Consider the following 18,179-nt stretch of genomic DNA (forward strand, 5'->3'; position numbering starts at 1 on the left):
GTCTTTAAATGTTTTGTTAGTTCATATAAGGGAAAATATTTCAATTATCCAGAACACTTTTCAGATTGAAAATCTTACCTCTGGTTTGTAAATTTAACTTTTCTTCAATACAGATATAACCAATATTATCATTTTATAAGTAATAACTTCGGGTTGATATTTACCTGAAGTTATTAATTGTAGACAAACCAGAGGGTAGATTTTGAGTGTTACAGATAGCTGAAGTTGAGCTTTATCAATTGTCAAAACAATGACAAGTACATGTTCATGAATATCTCTTTTAAAGATTTACAAACTTTAAATTTTCAATGTATCTTCCAACATGCTTTTTTATATGATTATTCCCATTTTAAATACTTAAAAATAGCAAATGACAATAGCCATTAATGTTAATATTTGCAGACAAACGTATTTCTTGAATTGACAAAAGTTGACAGAGTTCTTATTACATTATTTGTTGGAATTGAAATTTGTGACGGTTTTCATTTTTTTGAGTGGATACTAGATTGAAATTTATTGTCAAAAGAAACACAGTTCTTTATCATTATTAAGTTGCTTATCAATTTGTTATTTATTTCCTCATTTTGGTCATCATATGGTTATTAATGATTAAAGGTCAATAGTAAAGACTTCAAAGTGGGATATTTCACTCTATATAATGTCACACATAACATTGATTATATTACAAATAAATTATTATACATACATGTACTCTGTTGTATTTATTGCTCAGGATGTTACAAGGCGATGAAAGTTAAAGATATACTACCTCTTAGGTTGATCAAAAAATTTAAATTTAACTTCACCAAAATGTTTCTTTGTTCATCAGTTGACTTGGTATTAAAACTATATAAGCTTAGAGATTCTATTCTTTAGTCATGGCACCTGATAAGTCCAACAGATGAATATATACACTTGTTGACCAAGTTTGAGATTGTATGTCAATTCTCAGAGGTAGTCTTCTTTTAACCACATAAACTGTCATCTCTATTGCATTCACAATCCACAATGCCTGTGTCAGTCGAATTTCTATCATGGCACTCAGCATGGTGTCGTCTAACTTTAATCCTTTCCTCTCAAATAATAGTTCAGTCAATATAGTGATGAATCCAAAAACAAATTGCTAATATCAATGAGCAAGATCACAGCAGTTTTATTATGAATCATATCATATATAATACACTATAATGCAAGGTATTAAGAAGATCATAGCATTTCAAAATAATGCCAAAGTATTGTCTGGAAGACACTGATGGCATCAATTTGCACTATTCCAATTTTCAATCAGACGTCTTTGGTTCCTGCAGTTCCACTAAAACTAAATGTTTGATGATGTCAATAATCTTTAAGGGCCTCTATGACGTCATCAAACACCTACATTTTATGCAACCACAAATGGCTGAATGAAGATTGGAATTATGCAAATTGACGCTATCAGTGTCCCCAACACACATAAAAACATTAGTTAACCTTTTTACAATACAAATTGCATATAGTAATTAAAATTCTAAACATTATTATGGTAATGAAACTGGTGATGAGCAAATATACAGAAGCAAGCATAATATGAAAATTAACAGTACATTTTTTTACTTATTTTTTTTCACAAGGGGATTAATTTTAGTATTGATGTACATGAATCAATGATACACAAGCTTTTAAGTGACATCTTTATAAATGAACAAGAGATTTTCTGTAAAAAAACATAGTATAATATAATGAACATTTTTTATGTATGATTAAGGGCCCTATTTTTATACCAATCTAGTCACAACGCGAAAAGTCAAATTTTCAGTGTATTAAGGGGGAGGGACATTGGGTATTAACAAAGGCTAAAATAACCTCAACAATGAAAAATGGTAAGACTGAATTTAAAATTCAAAAGTATTGTGATAAAAATGTTTCTCTAGGAGAATCAAACAAAACATTTCTAATGTCTTGGATTGAAGGTGAATCATGATTTTTTAGTAGGCCCAAAATATTTCTCTTAAAGGGACAGGTTCATCATTTTTTAGTCTCAGAAACGGGAATTCTTTAACTAAGCCAACCAGTAATATTCTTCACAGTTCACCGTCCGAATTGAGACTTAAATCCATGTGTGTCCAGAATTATATGTTTTTGAAAGTTAAAAAGTCATATTTTCTTAAGACACCTACATAAATAGAAAAGAAATCTATAGAAAAAGGCGAATATAAATTTCTAGTTTGAGATATTTTTGAAGGAATTATGCAATTTTCGTACATTTCTAGTATTTCTGAAGACTATTTATATATTCAAGACTAATATCAACCCACAGAAATGGTAATCTTGTCCCTTTAATACATCTGAAAGTTTTAACTAAAAAATATGAATGTCTGAAAAAATTTGCCTCCAAATCCCATTATAAATAATCTATTATATGCTTTGCATAATTTAATCTGTTATACAGCATAAAAAATATGGCACATATATATAACAACTCAAAATAACAATTAATAAGAATAACTATATCATTAAATAACTCTCCAGCTTACAAGGTAGAGACAATAACATCAGTACACATGAAATCAAATGAGTGACATCACTAATACTGTTAAAGCCACAAATAAACTGTACTGTGTGAGATTAACTATACAGTAAAAAATAGAAGAAGTGAACACACCAGGCAAAGGTTCGGGCACTTGTATTGATGATCCTGCTCCGTATACTGCACCAGACATTGTACCTCATCTAGTCGTGGCTTTATAGTTTGTAACGTGTCATAATCCTTTCTCCCGTTGAACATAATTCTAGATTTTGTTGACACTGTAACATTATTTTTTGTTTTTTCATTTATTCCAATAGCAAGAGTAATCCTAGTATGACCACATTGCATAAATTCATTTGCTACTAACAATATCAACATTTTTTGGCTGATTTTAGAATATTTTCACCAATTTCATTATTTTAGGCTCCTTTCTCAGACTTTGATAATTTACATAATTCCAAATGTCTGAAAAAGGGGCCTGAAAGTGACATAACACATACTGAATCATTCGGAGATAATTAATATACAACTTTCATTATAACCAAATATCCTTTTAAGAATTATTTTTGCATAATATCATGTTTAAAGGAATACTAACTCTTAGAATTCTGTTGTAAAATTATGACCCATGTAAGTCCACTTTTGGCCGGGTCTTAAAAATTCATCTTAAGAGGTAGTATTCCTTTAAATGATACTGGATGCCCAAGAAATAATCAAATTTAGTATATAAATTAGGGTGAAAGAGTAAGTACTATATACATAATTATTATATATAAGATTATACAATAACATCATTCAATATATTACTAATATACATAATCTTTTTATAATTCAATACCGTATAGCACTTTCATCAGGTAGTAAAATATGAATATTACAAACATATTAATAGTCAAGTCTACAATGGTTAGAAGGACATAGGATACTTAATTTTTCGAAATAATTATTTTCATGTTTTATCATCTATTTTTAGTTCTCTTTTTTACCTTCAAATTTTATTTTCAAAATTTTGATTTGTCTTCTGTCAATTTTTTTTTTTATTAAATTTCTTTTCTTTCAAAAAATACAAAAATGATAGTTCAAAAATCAAAATTAAGCATGTCCTAAATGAACCACCAATAAACTCCACTGAAAAATATTTCATACGCTTGATTATACAGCTGAATTCCATTTCTATCAAACAAAATTATCACACATTGACTTAGTTTTAACAATATTCTATAAAACTTCATTCTTATATATAAATCATACCAATATATACATAAATATATGGATGTAGTTGGAATGAAGATATTTGTGCACGGATACAAAACATAAACATGTGAATCAGTCAACAATAGTTTTAAGTAGTTACAGTAGTAAGCAACGCATCATAAGTTTGACTTACAGATACTATCCTTCAAAAATAAAATAGAATACTGGTGTTTGGATCATGCCTTGATGTGGACAAATTTCTTTGACTAACTATATTTATAATCACAAAATGACATTAAGGCATTTTTACAGTCTATTAGACCAAACTTCTATTCCAAACTTTTTACAGCTCTATTTACATTATATATGCTTCAATTAATAACTGTGGTGGCTATTTTAAATATAAAGGCCAATAAAAAAAAACAGAACGAAAGTTTGGTTAAATTTGAATTAGACAAGGTATTTATATTTAAACAATTTACATCAACACAGATCAAAGTGTGCATTTATAAAAGCGAAGCATCTACAACGATTTGTTTACAATGTACATTTATTTTAGCGACCGAACTCAACCAAATCATGGCTCATAGCACTTTGATAGGATTTGTTTGAAATCCAAGATGGCAGTCCGCATTGGTACCAAGTACACACATTTCGAGAACTTGTTAACTAGAGTTATAGGAATAAAGACAAAATATCATATTGACCAGCGTTTGAATTGTTTAACAACAAAGAGAAATTGATTTTATTAGAAGATTAAACTCGTCTATAATCAGGAAGTAGACAATTTGATTCCAAATCAACTTGATGCAAGACATCTCGATGACCTGCAAAGCTCAACTCAGTATGTGCAGATGGTCATTTATTGAAATTGGACTGATTTGTACCATGTATGATTTCATTATCTACAAACACCTCAGATATTTTACAAAAATTTTAACATGTAAATAAAATCTTATTTAAATAATTCAACTTTATTTTTTCACATCAATCTCAATTGATGTAAGCTCATATGTTAAGGCACAATTTTACTGCTTAAGAACACATACATACAGTGTACTCTGTACTCCAACATGCATTGAGACTGTAAAAATATGTCTGATTACAGAGAATGTCTGAAAACACAATTTTCTGTATTTTTATCATCTGTTACTATTTATAACATAAACCGCTAGCTATTTATCGTTACTTTTTTTAAAATTCTGCATATAGAGTGACCAAATCAAACTTTTCATCAATAACATTGTCTACTGGTAACTCAAAATCGACAGAATTCAAGTCAATATTCACAGCACAGTAGGACATGTAAAATGATTGGCTCTGGCTAGTTGTTTACAGATATTATTTGAAGATTATCAGCTGGTGTAGAATTAGTAAACATTTTACATTTTATTAGGGTCCGTAACATCTCCATCCTAAAAAATTAGATCAATGTTTTGTTTCTTTTTTGTTTTCTGACAAAATCTAACAGGTCTATACCACAATCTTGTTTACTGATATTATTTAAGCTAATGGAAGGGTAGGTTGTCAAATTTTGTTCCAAAACAAATCAAACAGAATATCTGAAATCTATTGGGTCCCAGAGGCCTATTGACGATTGAGATATATACACACAAACATTCTGTTTCACTTTGCTCCCTCTGAAATTCAACCCTTATCCTGTCTTCATTAGCCCAATTAGGTGCAGAAAAGTATGACGTAAAAAACTCCATTCATTTCATTACTGAACCCTTATCTGCTCCAGTGAACCCTTATCTGCTCTACTGAACCCTTATCTGCTCCAGTGAACCCTTATCTGCTCCAGTGAACCCTTATCTGCTCCAGTATCTGCTCCAGTGAACCCTTATCTGCTCTACTGAACCCTTATCTGCTCCAGTGAACCCTTATCTGCTCCAGTGAACCCTTATCTGCTCCAGTATCTGCTCCAGTGAACCCTTATCTGCTCCAGAAAAGTATGACTATAACTCCATTCATTTCATTACTGAACCCTTAAGAGCTCCAGTGAACCCTTAAGAGCTGCAGTGAACCCTTATCTGCTCCACTGAACACTTATTTGATCGCTCAGAGCTCCACTGGTAATGTGTATTTATCCTTTATATTCTCAGACACCTTACCAATATCAAATATACCGGTACAAGAAATGTCTTACTTACATTTTAACAGTGCTACAACTTTTCTTTTAAATATGTTTGTTCTGAATCTTCATTGTTGTTGTTACCATTTCTGACATTTTCACTTTCTTTAATTCTTGTTTGATCTGGATCATTGATACTCATAGCCGATATTGGTTTATGTTCATTGATTCCATATTCTTGCAACATCTTCTTTTCTCTGTTTTGAGCATTAAGAGGTCCAGTATTTTGAGCACCATCTTGAGATAGAGTACTGTCATGAGAGCTGCTGAAAGCAAAATATCTGCCTGTGTACATTACCAAATCTTATGATATGTACTTATTACTACTAGTCATCATATTGCTGGATATTCTCAGCTACTATTTGAGTTAAAGGGATTGTAAAGCAGTTTTCAATTTTTTTATGTGTATCAGTGACATTGACAGCATCACTTTTCGCCACTCCAATTTTCAGTCAGACACTTGTGGTACCGCGATTCTACTAAATGAAGTGTTTGATGATGTCACTAATCAAGGGCCTTATGTGATACAAACTTATTTTATGACTTACTACACTTCGTTTAGTGGAATTACAGGAACCACAGATGACTGAATGAAAATTGGAATGGTACAAATTGATGTTAACAAATGAAAATAATACCTTACAATTCATTAGAATTGAAACTTTAGCCTTTTAAGAAAAAAAAATGAGCATACAAATTTTTCCAAATTCTTACAAACTCTGTGTGCAGTAATTTACGAAACCTGATAAATCTTTGATACAATTTACAGAACTGTTATCCCATTACCTGAATGTCATTGGTTCATCCATCATCTGCTCATCACTACTGCTATAATCATCTTTATCACAACCTGGCTGTTCCTCATAATCTGACTCATTATCATGATTCGTCCTGTTATACAGCTTATTCCCTGATCCAATTTGTACATTCTCTGCCTGGATTTTGTAAACAGGAGGATTTGTGTAGTAATGGTGATGATGAACCTCTGAGTAGCTTTTCTCACTCAATGGATGATCAATGGAGCTGGCCGATTCACCAACATATGACTTTTCCTTTCCAACTGACTTTGATTGGGAATTGGTGTTTGTTTTGTAACCAGATGAACGTGATTCAGAACTAGCAGAAGGTTGTATTACTGACTGAGATCCTGGTGTAGGAGGATTGCTTATAACAGAATGAGGAACTGAGTCAGCTGAACTTTTATTCTCACCAGCAAGATCCTCTGCTGTAGCTAATGGACATGATATCGGATTACCAGAGGACCTTTGAGGACATTCGGTTAATGCTACATTAGAAACCGGTGGTGGAACACTAGAAGAAGCAGCAAGCGAACAATGTTCAAAATTCTCTCTCCCTCCAAAAGGAGCGTAAGTGTTACTGGCAGTTGAAGGAGTATCAGAAACAATGTCTTCAGGATCCACTGATGAACCGTCATCTCTTTCTTCAACTGCTGGTCTAACTGGCAGACTTTTTGACCCATTCTCTGATTGTTGCTTTAATTGCTCATTTTTCTGGGCCACAGAAAGTTCAAATTTATTCACAAAATTCTCTATTTGAAAATTAGTCGAGCTGGACTGAATTTCACTTCTGTCTCTCTGTTGCTCAACTGATCTTAGAAAATCCTCATGCTCCTTTTTTTCCTGGTTTTTCTTTTTTAATTCTTCCAAAGCTTCTTGTCGTGCTTTTGCTTCAAACTTCAGAACCCACCTCATTTGTTGTTGCAAGTGCTGATTTTGATGGTTTCTTTTAACAGAAATCCTGTCATTGAAAAGGGTAGTTATTGAGGATAAGTAAAAATCTTCCTCTTCAGACGAGTAACGTATTCCTTTTAGTGTATTTATACTAAGTGGAATTTTGTAAGGTTTAGAACTTTTATCTTCGGTAAACACTGGTACCACACACCATCTTTTATTCGGATTGGTAATAGCTTCCATTAAACAAGCTTCACTAGAATATTCCGTCCATTTATCTTTAACAAAATTAGCAGTAACATAGAGCATCACAAATGTACATCGTTCTATTCCAAACTCTAGAGCCCTGAAGTTGTTTCCGCATGATGTAGCAATGCGTGCATAACTAATTATACTTGGTTTCTGTTTATCACTTAGAACCACATTTTCTTCAATTTTGTCACAGAATGCTTTACAATCTTCTTTATCATCATCATGATATAATATCATAGCATCATGGAAGCCAAATGCCGTTTCAAAATCCATATAATTTTGATAGAGTGGGATTTTGTTTTCTAATTCTTTATCATCTTCAGAAATGTCGCTTTTAAAAGGTTCAAATTTCTTATCCAACATTTGGCTGACAAATTCAGTTATCATTAAATTGCTTGACTTTTTATTGGGTGGAACTGGTGTATATACAGGACATGATTCAGGTGAAACAGGCACTGCATCCATTGATACACTTGATTCCATCCTATGTATGGATTTATTTTTATCTATAACACAGAAAAAAGGAAATTACTTGTATTTATCAGTTTGATTAGATAAACATTCAAAAATCACCAATCCATGCACTCCTTGTTGAAAATATTTGAATTTGGTCCCCTATTAGTTAATCTCATTTAAATTCTGTTAAAAAAATATGTCGTTTGCAGATAAATCTTGCCCTTTAAACATTATCAAGCTTACTAATTTGTTATCCACGAAATAAATGATCTTAACACTTTCAAAATTTTTTTTTGGTAAACAATCTAAAATTTAATGACATATTACTAAATTGTTTGAGATTAATGATGTTCACAGTGTGCCCAGACCATATTTTGTTTAGAAATGTATCTTTGGGAAACCTTACCTTTAGAAAGTTCTTGAAGAGCTGTCTCAGACTGCGTCTTTTTCTTTTCTTTTGATTCATTAATTCCCATCTTTTTAGGCACTTTTGCAATTCTGCTAATCATTTTTAAGGATCATTGAAAACTATACAATCACCAGAACTATTAAATTTAGAAAATTTTGATCACAATGTTATCTTTAGAATGATTAACCCCATATTTGCTTATTTATATAACTCTTTGAAAAAAATACCCATTAACGTCATATACATGTAACTATATTGATATAAGTTTTTTAAAAAGTGCTGGCATGATATATCTGTGAATCCTTGTATGGCAATTTGACATGTCACCACGATATACAATATTTCAATACTGGACAATACCTCATCATAACCATAATCATAATAATGCTCAATTGTTAATAAGAGTAAATATCCATAAGAGTTTTCATTACCATTCATTATCATAAACAAAACATGCTGAGGAAATTTAGACTGAAGTCAATTCTAGACATTGTTGACATTTTACAGACACCAAGAAATTAAAACACCCAATGGCGATGACAGTTAGAAAACATAAGAACTTTTTACTAAGTTAGAATTTATAAATATCAATTTAAAACAGTCATTTACCTTAGAGTCTTCTAGCTAAGAAAACATGTAATTGTGTCATTCTCTAAAAATAGTTGACTAAGTTATTTTCTTCAAAGTAGATGACTTCTTTCAGCAAAATGGTTTTTCCCTTCGTAGAAAACAACCCACTGAACTAAATAAGGAAAAGTCTTGAACGTCAGGACGCAAAAATGGTATGACTAAAACCCGAATATTACTTAAATTGAAAAATAAGCAGGCTGAACGAAAAAATAGAAGATTCGGCCACTGTGAGTGAAGTATATCAGATTTTATGTGCTATCGAGCAGATTTCTTCTTCTTTCAAGGTGTAACTAAGTCGATCAAGGCCAATGACATTAACATTGATACCATTCATCCAAATTCCGTCAATTAGTGATGTCGCCTGGCTATGTTTAGTCCCTGGTTCATTTGAATATCAGTCATCTCGTTATATGCTGCAACTGACAAGCTCGTCACCTTCTTTGACTACCTCGATGCCACGTGGATGACGAGCTCGATTTGGGAAATTGCTGATTGGTGCGTGTACGGGTACTCTATCAGAACAAACAATGATGTCGAGGGGTGGCACACACGTCTTAACCAACGTGCCAAGAGAGGTTCTCTACAGCTGTATATACCCATCCCCTAGTTGTACAAAGAAGCTGTAATGGTAAAGGTCACGGCATGTCTAATATCTGAAAAGAAAGTGAAACGATTTCAAACAAAACGTACCCGAACACAACAAGCGAGCATATATTCAATTTGGGCCACATATGACAGTGGGGATATGTCAATCAATTCCTTATTAAAGAAAATTGGACGTGTAGTGGCACTTTAGGAGTGTAGGAATGTGGTGTTGGGTTGTATGTATTGGGTTGTATGTATTGTTATTGCTTGTTACTGAATAAATTATTGTCTCCCTTTACGAGAACTCTTTTTTTTAATATGACAAAATATTGTCGCCGAGTGATGTTTTGTCACCGAGTTAACCAACAAAAATTTGTCGCCGAGTTGACATGTCACCTAGTTGACCGCATACCGTTTAGACCTTCCAGTACCGTACTCAAATTCACTTAACTATTAGTAGATCTAGCTAATATTGTTTGTTCGACATATTTATCCCCCCAAAAAGAGTCATCTAACAACTTGTGCGCATGAAGCCAGCGTGACCCACAAAAAACATTTCCATCTTTTCTAAATTAAAATGCCAGCCCATTTCTTTAAGGTATGGAATATGTCACCCCCCCATACTCAGTTAAAAATGGCAAAATTTCACTTATTGCCGACATGTAGACGGAAACATCTGTCTCTTTTCCAGCCTCTGATAGCTTTTTGGACAGATGTCAGCTCTAAATCCGCTGACAACTGTCAAAATATCCATCAGGGGCTGGAATAGAGGCAGATGTTTTGGACTAGCCCACATGGTCCAGAAAAGTACGGTGTGAAATTTCATATTATATTTCATTTTGTGCCTGAATACATTGTTGCTTTGAAATTTACATCCTCTAGAAAAAAATGATAAGTTTGAGTCCACCATAGAGTTAGAGTTTATAGAGTTTATGGGATCCACTGATCTATATAAATACTAGGATCTATATAAAAACTATTTATTACGAAAGCAAAAGTAGCTGAATACGTTGTAATCATACAGTTATAAATAGAACATATGGGTGTATTCAATGTTATGTTTTAGATGTAGTGGCGTTAGGAAACATAAGTTGAGGGGCCGATCAGTACAACAAAATTTTCTAGGGCGGCCACAGGTAATTTTTTGACTATGTAAATTGTTAAAAAACATTGAAGTGGGGGTGTGGGAGGAGGAAATGCTACTGTAATCCTCGTAAACTTTTCGTGAAATTAGCCTACCCCAAGACAGCTTACAAAGTGCTATTCAACATAGGAATTATATTATAATAATTATAAATATTATAATGTACACAGAATTATAACAGTTGTTCAAGATGGCGTCCAAGATGGCTGCAAGAACAACAGGATTGTTAATATCTCAATTACTGTGCAAGATTCCTTAATTTCCAATTGTACTGCACCCACAAAGATAACTACGCGTTGTTCATTATTTTGTGCCCGGGGCAAAGAAAATATGTGCAATACCGGCATAATGAGCATGGTGACGATCGACTGAATAAACTTTTTACGTATTATCTTAACATAAATCAGGCGTTGGTTAAAACTGGAACCTCATCTTTCAATTTGGTTCCCTGTTTTTTTTTTTTTTTTTAAATTTAAGCCCCCTTTCAAAGGATTGCGACATTGACAGTGTGTTGGCTTACTGCCTATTTGATTTTGATATATTTACAATCCAAAATTTTACCTAGACCGAAACATCTGTCTCTATTCTAAGTATTTGGAAAGATGTCGGCTAGGCCTAAATATCCACGAATGATCGAATGGGTGAATAAACTTCAAACAGTTTTGGAACGTAGGGCCTAGGGTCTATTTTTAGATGTCAACATGAAATCTGCCTGCATACAGTTAAAGTGATACTACGTCTTAGAATTAACATAAAATTTAAGAATTTTTAGATATATACCTGTTATGTTAATTATTACACCAGGACACGTATTCTCGAAATGATCTTAGCGCTAGGACATCCTAGAATCAATGTTAAAAGATAAGACCCTAGGACATCCTAGCGCTAAGATCCTTTCGAGAATACGTGTCCTGGTGTCATAAATAACATAACTGGATCCTTATATAATCCGATAAAGTAAGTAATTATACATAAATATGCAATTAACTATTGAATATATATTTAATATTAATATTAAGCATTTTTCAATAATTACTGAGTTTTATGAATTTTCCAATTTTCCAGATTTTACATGGATTCTGTTGTAACTTTATGACACCAGGTAAGCTAACTGATGAATACTCATATTGACCATTTCGAGAACTTAAATTTTATGTTCCTTCTAAGACGTAGTATCACTTTAAGATAAGCTGGCATGAAAAAAAAAAGATTAATTTTATAAGGTCATACAATTCAGATGAGACTGGTCCATGCTTAAATAGCAAATAAAATGGCGCCGAAATGGCATAGAGTCATATATAGAACAACGTTGTTCTATAATATATAACTGTATGTTATTCTTAAAGTTTCAACTTCAAGGGAGGTAATTCCAGATAAGTTTTTTTTAAAATTTAAGATCAACGGAAGGGAAGCAACCTTCAATAATTTTTGTCGATATCTCGCGGTTGAATTATCCTGACAACAGCGAACCTCATCTTCACCTTGTCAAGATAGTACGAACTTCGTCTTGGCCAGTGTAGGAGGTAAGTATTGGGCCATGCCCCCTCCCATTGGGCCATAAAAAATGAAAAATGTATTCTACTTTGCCAAAATCGAGTAAGATGTAGCCTTGGCCTCACACATTATTTAACTTTCGTCTTCCAAAAACGCCCCACTTACGTATCCTATAATATTGATGTAATAATATTATATAAAACTATCATGGTGGCGTAATGATATCGGGTAATATCAAATGTAATATAAGATTATCACTTATTACTTTCTGTCAACATTATACATGTAGTAGACTTCATTTTGCCATATTCGTTCAACAGTGAACATACATAACATCACCGTGGATGCGTTCGTTTTCCTAACCAAGGTAGGCCTATAGTTGAATTTTATTTATTGGGGCAAATATGTTTATTAATGTGATTCTTTTCTGATCATCACATTGTTATTCTGTCATTTGAACTTACCATCTAATGGGGCTTGAAAGAAGAGACCAGGCTAACTTTTTAACTCACTGGCGTTGGCATTAATTTTTCTTACCTTGAGAAGGATTTGAACCCACGGCGTCAAGCAGACGACAACTTGATACCATCTGAGCTTTTTGGTGTTAGGGTGTTACGGCAAAAGAATTCCCATACAAAGCCTATGTCATGATGTTAAAACCGTATATTTCTAAGTGCTATGATAAGTAGTATCGTGGATAGTTCTGACGACATTTGGCACTCGCCAATGTTAGCGTGTTACGAGAAGCTGTGAGCCACTAAGCCTTGTTTGCTGAGAAGCTATTTCTCAATTTGGTTTAGATTTTCCAGTTTCGTTCCAGAAAAGAGATCAATGAAGCAGGCTTAAAACCATATTCAAAATGATCTTATCTTTCGGATGCACTATAGTAGGTTGACATCCCTCGACAATTGGTAGATGGAAGATGATGCCACTGGCCAGGGTCCATCTGAGATTGTCCGAATTTCTAATCTATTTATGAGATTATTGCCCGAAAAACTGGACGACCCCCCCTCCCCCCTTTGCCTCCGCCACTGTTCAGAGACAGAATTTGAATCACTTCTTAGTCTATTATTTTCTTATTTTATTAGGTTATGGCGTATTCTAGCAGAGATAACCACTTAACAGCTCCAAACCTTGAAGAACGCTTGAATCAAGTTATTAATCATCCTGATAACCGTTACTTCAACTCAAGGCGGAAGTTCGTAGCAAACGACAACAAAGGTTGTGATTATTGGCAGAAACGATTAAAAAATAATGACGCCGCCAAAAAATCAAGATGGAAGCGAAAATCTTTGGAAACTTACATGGAAAAAAGATTGGCTATACTTGTACAGGAAAATCAAATGTTAAGATTGGAACTTAAAAATTTACGTGATGCCGATGTTTACGTGAGTGTTACAAACGGACGATCAGAAATTAAAAGCTCGCCCCATTCTGTCCAACCTACGCAGTTAAAGCAAATTAATATCGAAGAGACCGGCAAATCATTGAAACCAAAAAGTGATGTGTGCATACCTTTAAAATTCCGTCATAAAAATCAAGTCCATTCAATTTTTAATAGAGATATTATATGATTATTTGAAAAAAATTAAGTGTAAAAAATTATATATGTAAATGTAATTCTAAGCCCATCGTCTATGTTTTTGTTGGGCCTATGATTATGTGTCCCGCCTACAGTTGAAAAATTGTATTTACTTGATAACGTATGAAGACAGCAATAATAAGAGCAGAGATTAGTGAGTTGTGGTTGGTTTGCCAAATTTGCGCAACCAAGACTGTCTGAAATCACATAAAATGACTAGAAGAGCAGACTTTGGACGACTTGACAACCGTATTTCATGATATATAATAGTAGCTCTAATATTTGCTATACCATCTCTGATAAAGCTCAACTTAAGCCACCCGTTGCAGTTGTACAGTTGGACAGGTTTACTATTTCCGGGGGTTGATATTGGTCTTGAATATGTGTAAATAGTTTTCAGAAGTATGAGAAATATATAAAAATGTACTAAATCGCATAATTCCTTCAAAAATATCTCAAACTTGGAATTCTACTTTAATGTCTTTTACATATATGGCAGAGTCTCAAGAAAACACGAGTGGTCATTTTAACAAACGCGGATTAGAATTCCCGTTTCCGACGCTAAGGTACAATTTTCGTCAAATGGATGGCGAATCTGTCCCTTTAAAATGTTTTGCTAAATCTGGAGCAACAAAGCAGGGCGTAAAACTCAATTTCAATATATCTTTAATTTACATGGTTTAATGGATATGTCCTATAGGATTTATAGTTGAAATAATTTAGTGTTTATGAAGGGGTTTGAAATATGTTATATGAACTCTTAATAATAATTGTAAATTACGTGAAATAACAGGATATATTATATCATGTGTTATACGATGCATTATATAATATAAACAATATTATAATATATATTATATGGTCTTGTATAGATAATCTCTCATAATTATTTCAATAACTAAGTTATATAATTGTTATAACAAGCTTTATACCTCGGGATATTTCATCTAGTTTACCCTGTCATGGAGAGACTGGCGTGAAAAATCGTTTCGACAGGTCAGCGGTATGAGCCTACTCTTTCGATTTCCAAATCACAAGGAATCTTCAACGGGCATAGCCTGTAGCACACGGGGCTTCGGTTTAAAGTCCCCATCAGAACGACTACACGCTTTTTCCATGTCAGCCCTCACAAAACATCGAAGCTCAGTGAAGTTGAGGAACTTTCTGCCCATATCGTAATTGGAAATGAAAATTGTCAGAGCTCCTCGTATTTGAGTTGACAACAGACAGGTGTCCGGAAATAATTGGTTCCCTTTGTATGATGTGGAAATCCTTTTTGAATATCAACTAAAATTGAAATGATATGATTTTATTGTGAAAATCAATTTGATATCAAAAATGTATATACAGCAAGTTTAGTTGTCAAGAAATGATTACATTAACACAAACAGAAGTGTTCTAAACTGTTTTGAATCAAGTCACTTCATTGTTTCAAGTAATATTCATATAAGTTCTATTACATTTCTCATATATTATGATATCACCAAATATATGCAATCTGAGAAAAAAGAAAGCCCCGCCAGTATTGATATCGTTTCCGATCTCAAATCTTCACCTTCCTGTTTATGTGCCCTAGACCTGCAATATCCTTAAACGTTATAAAGTTTCAGTAGTGTTAAACTCAGTGGTTGATGTGGATGAAAGATTACTACCAGAATCTGATGGTCTTGGTTCTGTCGTTTTAGTGATGTTTCTCCTTTTAGTGCTTTCAGAATAGATAACGCTGGGATTGTTCTCAGCCTCCAGTAGATCAGACCTGTCTACATTTTGGTAGGTTGGTACATCATTAACACCATTAACGTTCGGACTTGGTTGAATATCAGAATCCGCGTCTCCGGAGTACGACATGTTTGAGCGGAGTTTTACACGAGGGATACCGAAGCTTAAGAAAGATTCGGCTTCCAGATGAAAACCATCTTCCCCGTGAACGTAATCATGAACTGCCCGAGACAAGGCAAACTCGGACACACCTCTACCAATGGCAAAATTTGGTTCGGTCAGTGTTCGTAATATTCGTGTATGATTTCGAATGTACTTCTTCGATTTCGGGTAACTGAAGATTCGATGTCGTTCTTCGATAAGGTCCACCATGACACTGTTCAGCTTCGTTCTCCAGGAGGTCCATTCATGAAGACCAGGCAGGTTGCGTGAATACCCCTCGAATACCTCTTCATTGCAAGAATTTCTACATAAAGAAAGTAAAACCCACTTTTTACAATGTAACATATGGAAACTCATTTTCTCGATGTCGATAGACATGTGCAATTGCCATCATTTTTGTAACACGTAATACAGCGATTTGATTGGATTGTACGACAGTGAATACTGCCAACCAGAGCCCTCGACAGAAATGCTGTAGAAATTATGGCTTTCTGCCGAAGCCTCTGTTCCAATCAAAACGTTTTATTTACAAATTTCCATAATCCAAGAAAGTTGACTATTGCAGTCAAGGTATAAGTACAAAGTTCGTAATAGTTTGACTACGACCACATGTCACTCAAAGAGACCATAAGCTTGAAGTGTTCACCTGGCTTTAACACTAGGCAGAATCAAAATGCACAAATTCACAATCGGATTGAAATTCCGATTAAGATGTATCGTTTCGTGTTCTATCTGAAGATTACTGCGCTTGTTATCTTTGATCTGACTAAATTTTTTATCAAATCATTTTCAGATAAAATTTGAATAATAGCTGACCAATCAAAACAGTCAGAACTGTCGGAATATATATCAGAATTCATCACATCACAGGAAATCTAAGAGCGTTCGATTAATAGATTATTACTTGACACAGAACATGATTTGCATAATTTCGTCATATCATTGACAGTCACTCTCAGAAATAAACAGAAATACATGAAGGGAATTCACTGAATCGAACTGATTTGTAGACATTTGGTTTTGTCTTTCTGTCCTCCTGAATAACGCAGATTAGATATTCGATTCAAGGAACAAAGATAATATTTTTACCCTGAATCAACAATGCATATAAATTAAGGGAACAAATATCAGCCCGAATCAATGTAAAATAATTACCTATGAGCCGACTTGGTAGGCGATTTCACAGAACGGTCAAAATGGACCTCCATTTCCTACGGATATTCCCCAGACGGCAAGAGGCTTAACGCTGTTGAATGAGACTTTAATCCCAAAGTGAACTGAGTTTTCAATGACCAACGTGAACTGAATTCTGACTGACCATTGTGAACCTAAAACTTAACGATTTTCAGATTGCTCAACATATGTCACCAATCAAGTTAAATGCGGTAGGGATGGTTTCCAAACCAATAAATCGATGCAAACCCAGAAACGGTGCTCATTAGGTAATGGATTGTGAAAATGTAAGCCTTATTTATTTCGCAACGGAGACAACTCAGACCACAATTCTGCGCAGTTTAGTTTCAATGATTTCCCATTTAAACAAAGGACTTTGCAAATAATCAATTTTTGCACTAGATTTGCTCAGATTTGTTGATTTGGAAATCTATCCACCAAAAAATAACATTTGACATGGTTAAGTCAAACAAGAAGCATTTTGAAAATTTACTAACCATGGTTCACATCGGAACCATACAATACCCTATTCGTTTTAGAAACACAAAGAAGAAATTACAAATTATTTTATTTGACAAATTAATTTATTCCAAAGATTTTGAAAACAAATGGAAATACTGAACGCAATTGATTAGATATAAGAAATGAAGCTTTCGTTTGCACTTATCAAATTGCTGAAATGAATAACGCCATGCAGTGTACAGTGTGTGTCATTCTGAACAGAAGAGGTAGAACGTATATTTCCATTTCATTTCATTTCATTTCACACAGCAGAAAATTGCACTTTACGTGTAACATTCGACATTGAGTTTGTCAACAATTACTGAAAGGCATAATAGGCATAATATCTTGAAACTGATACTTGAAGTGATATTTCAAAATCACCTCCTCTTTTGAAAAATCAAAATAAACTTATGATTAGTAATATAACTAATGTGAATATTCGAAAATATAAAAACGTAAAGACGAATCGTCATTGGCAAAGAATTCACTTGAAATGTTTCTCGGTCAATCAAGTCTTTCAACAGTTTTCATCGGAAAATGACAT

At 33.5% G+C, this 18,179-nt stretch overlaps 3 protein-coding genes across 3 annotated transcripts; 1 reads left to right on the top strand and 2 right to left on the bottom strand.

The window, feature by feature from the left end:
* Positions 1 to 5,865: 5,865 nt before the first annotated feature.
* Positions 5,866 to 8,709, bottom strand: LOTGIDRAFT_165792 (hypothetical protein; the record flags this gene model as incomplete). The annotated part of the gene is made up of 3 exons (XM_009062810.1): positions 5,866 to 6,100; positions 6,621 to 8,283; positions 8,640 to 8,709. 3 exons carry the CDS (start codon positions 8,707 to 8,709, stop codon positions 5,866 to 5,868), a joined length of 1,968 nt encoding a protein of 655 aa, XP_009061058.1.
* Positions 8,710 to 13,685: 4,976 nt separating this feature from the next.
* LOTGIDRAFT_79466 (hypothetical protein) lies at positions 13,686 to 13,868 on the top strand (the record flags this gene model as incomplete). Its single annotated transcript, XM_009062695.1, has 1 exon — positions 13,686 to 13,868. A coding segment is annotated over one exon (183 nt), but the record flags the coding sequence as incomplete, so codon positions are not given.
* Positions 13,869 to 15,372: 1,504 nt separating this feature from the next.
* Positions 15,373 to 17,216, bottom strand: LOTGIDRAFT_234653 (hypothetical protein). Its single transcript, XM_009062811.1, has 2 exons — positions 17,114 to 17,216; positions 15,373 to 16,262 (listed from the first exon to the last, which is right to left on the bottom strand). The coding sequence occupies exons 1-2, from the start codon at positions 17,164 to 17,166 to the stop codon at positions 15,674 to 15,676; spliced, it is 642 nt and encodes a 213-aa protein (XP_009061059.1). The 5' UTR covers positions 17,167 to 17,216; the 3' UTR covers positions 15,373 to 15,673.
* Positions 17,217 to 18,179: the final 963 nt, after the last annotated feature.

This window comes from Lottia gigantea (genome assembly GCF_000327385.1).
Source record: "Lottia gigantea unplaced genomic scaffold LOTGIsca_53, whole genome shotgun sequence".
Classification (NCBI taxonomy): Eukaryota; Metazoa; Mollusca; class Gastropoda; family Lottiidae; genus Lottia; species Lottia gigantea.

Bases quoted from the DNA above. Each gene is read 5' to 3' on its own strand.
- LOTGIDRAFT_234653 (XM_009062811.1), bottom strand. From the start codon at position 17,166: ATGGAGGTCCATTTTGACCGTTCTGTGAAATCGCCTACCAAGTCGGCT. The intron at 16,263-17,113 runs GTAATTATTTTA...TTCTTTATGTAG, and splicing joins CCTACCAAGTCGGCTCATAG to AAATTCTTGCAATGAAGAGG.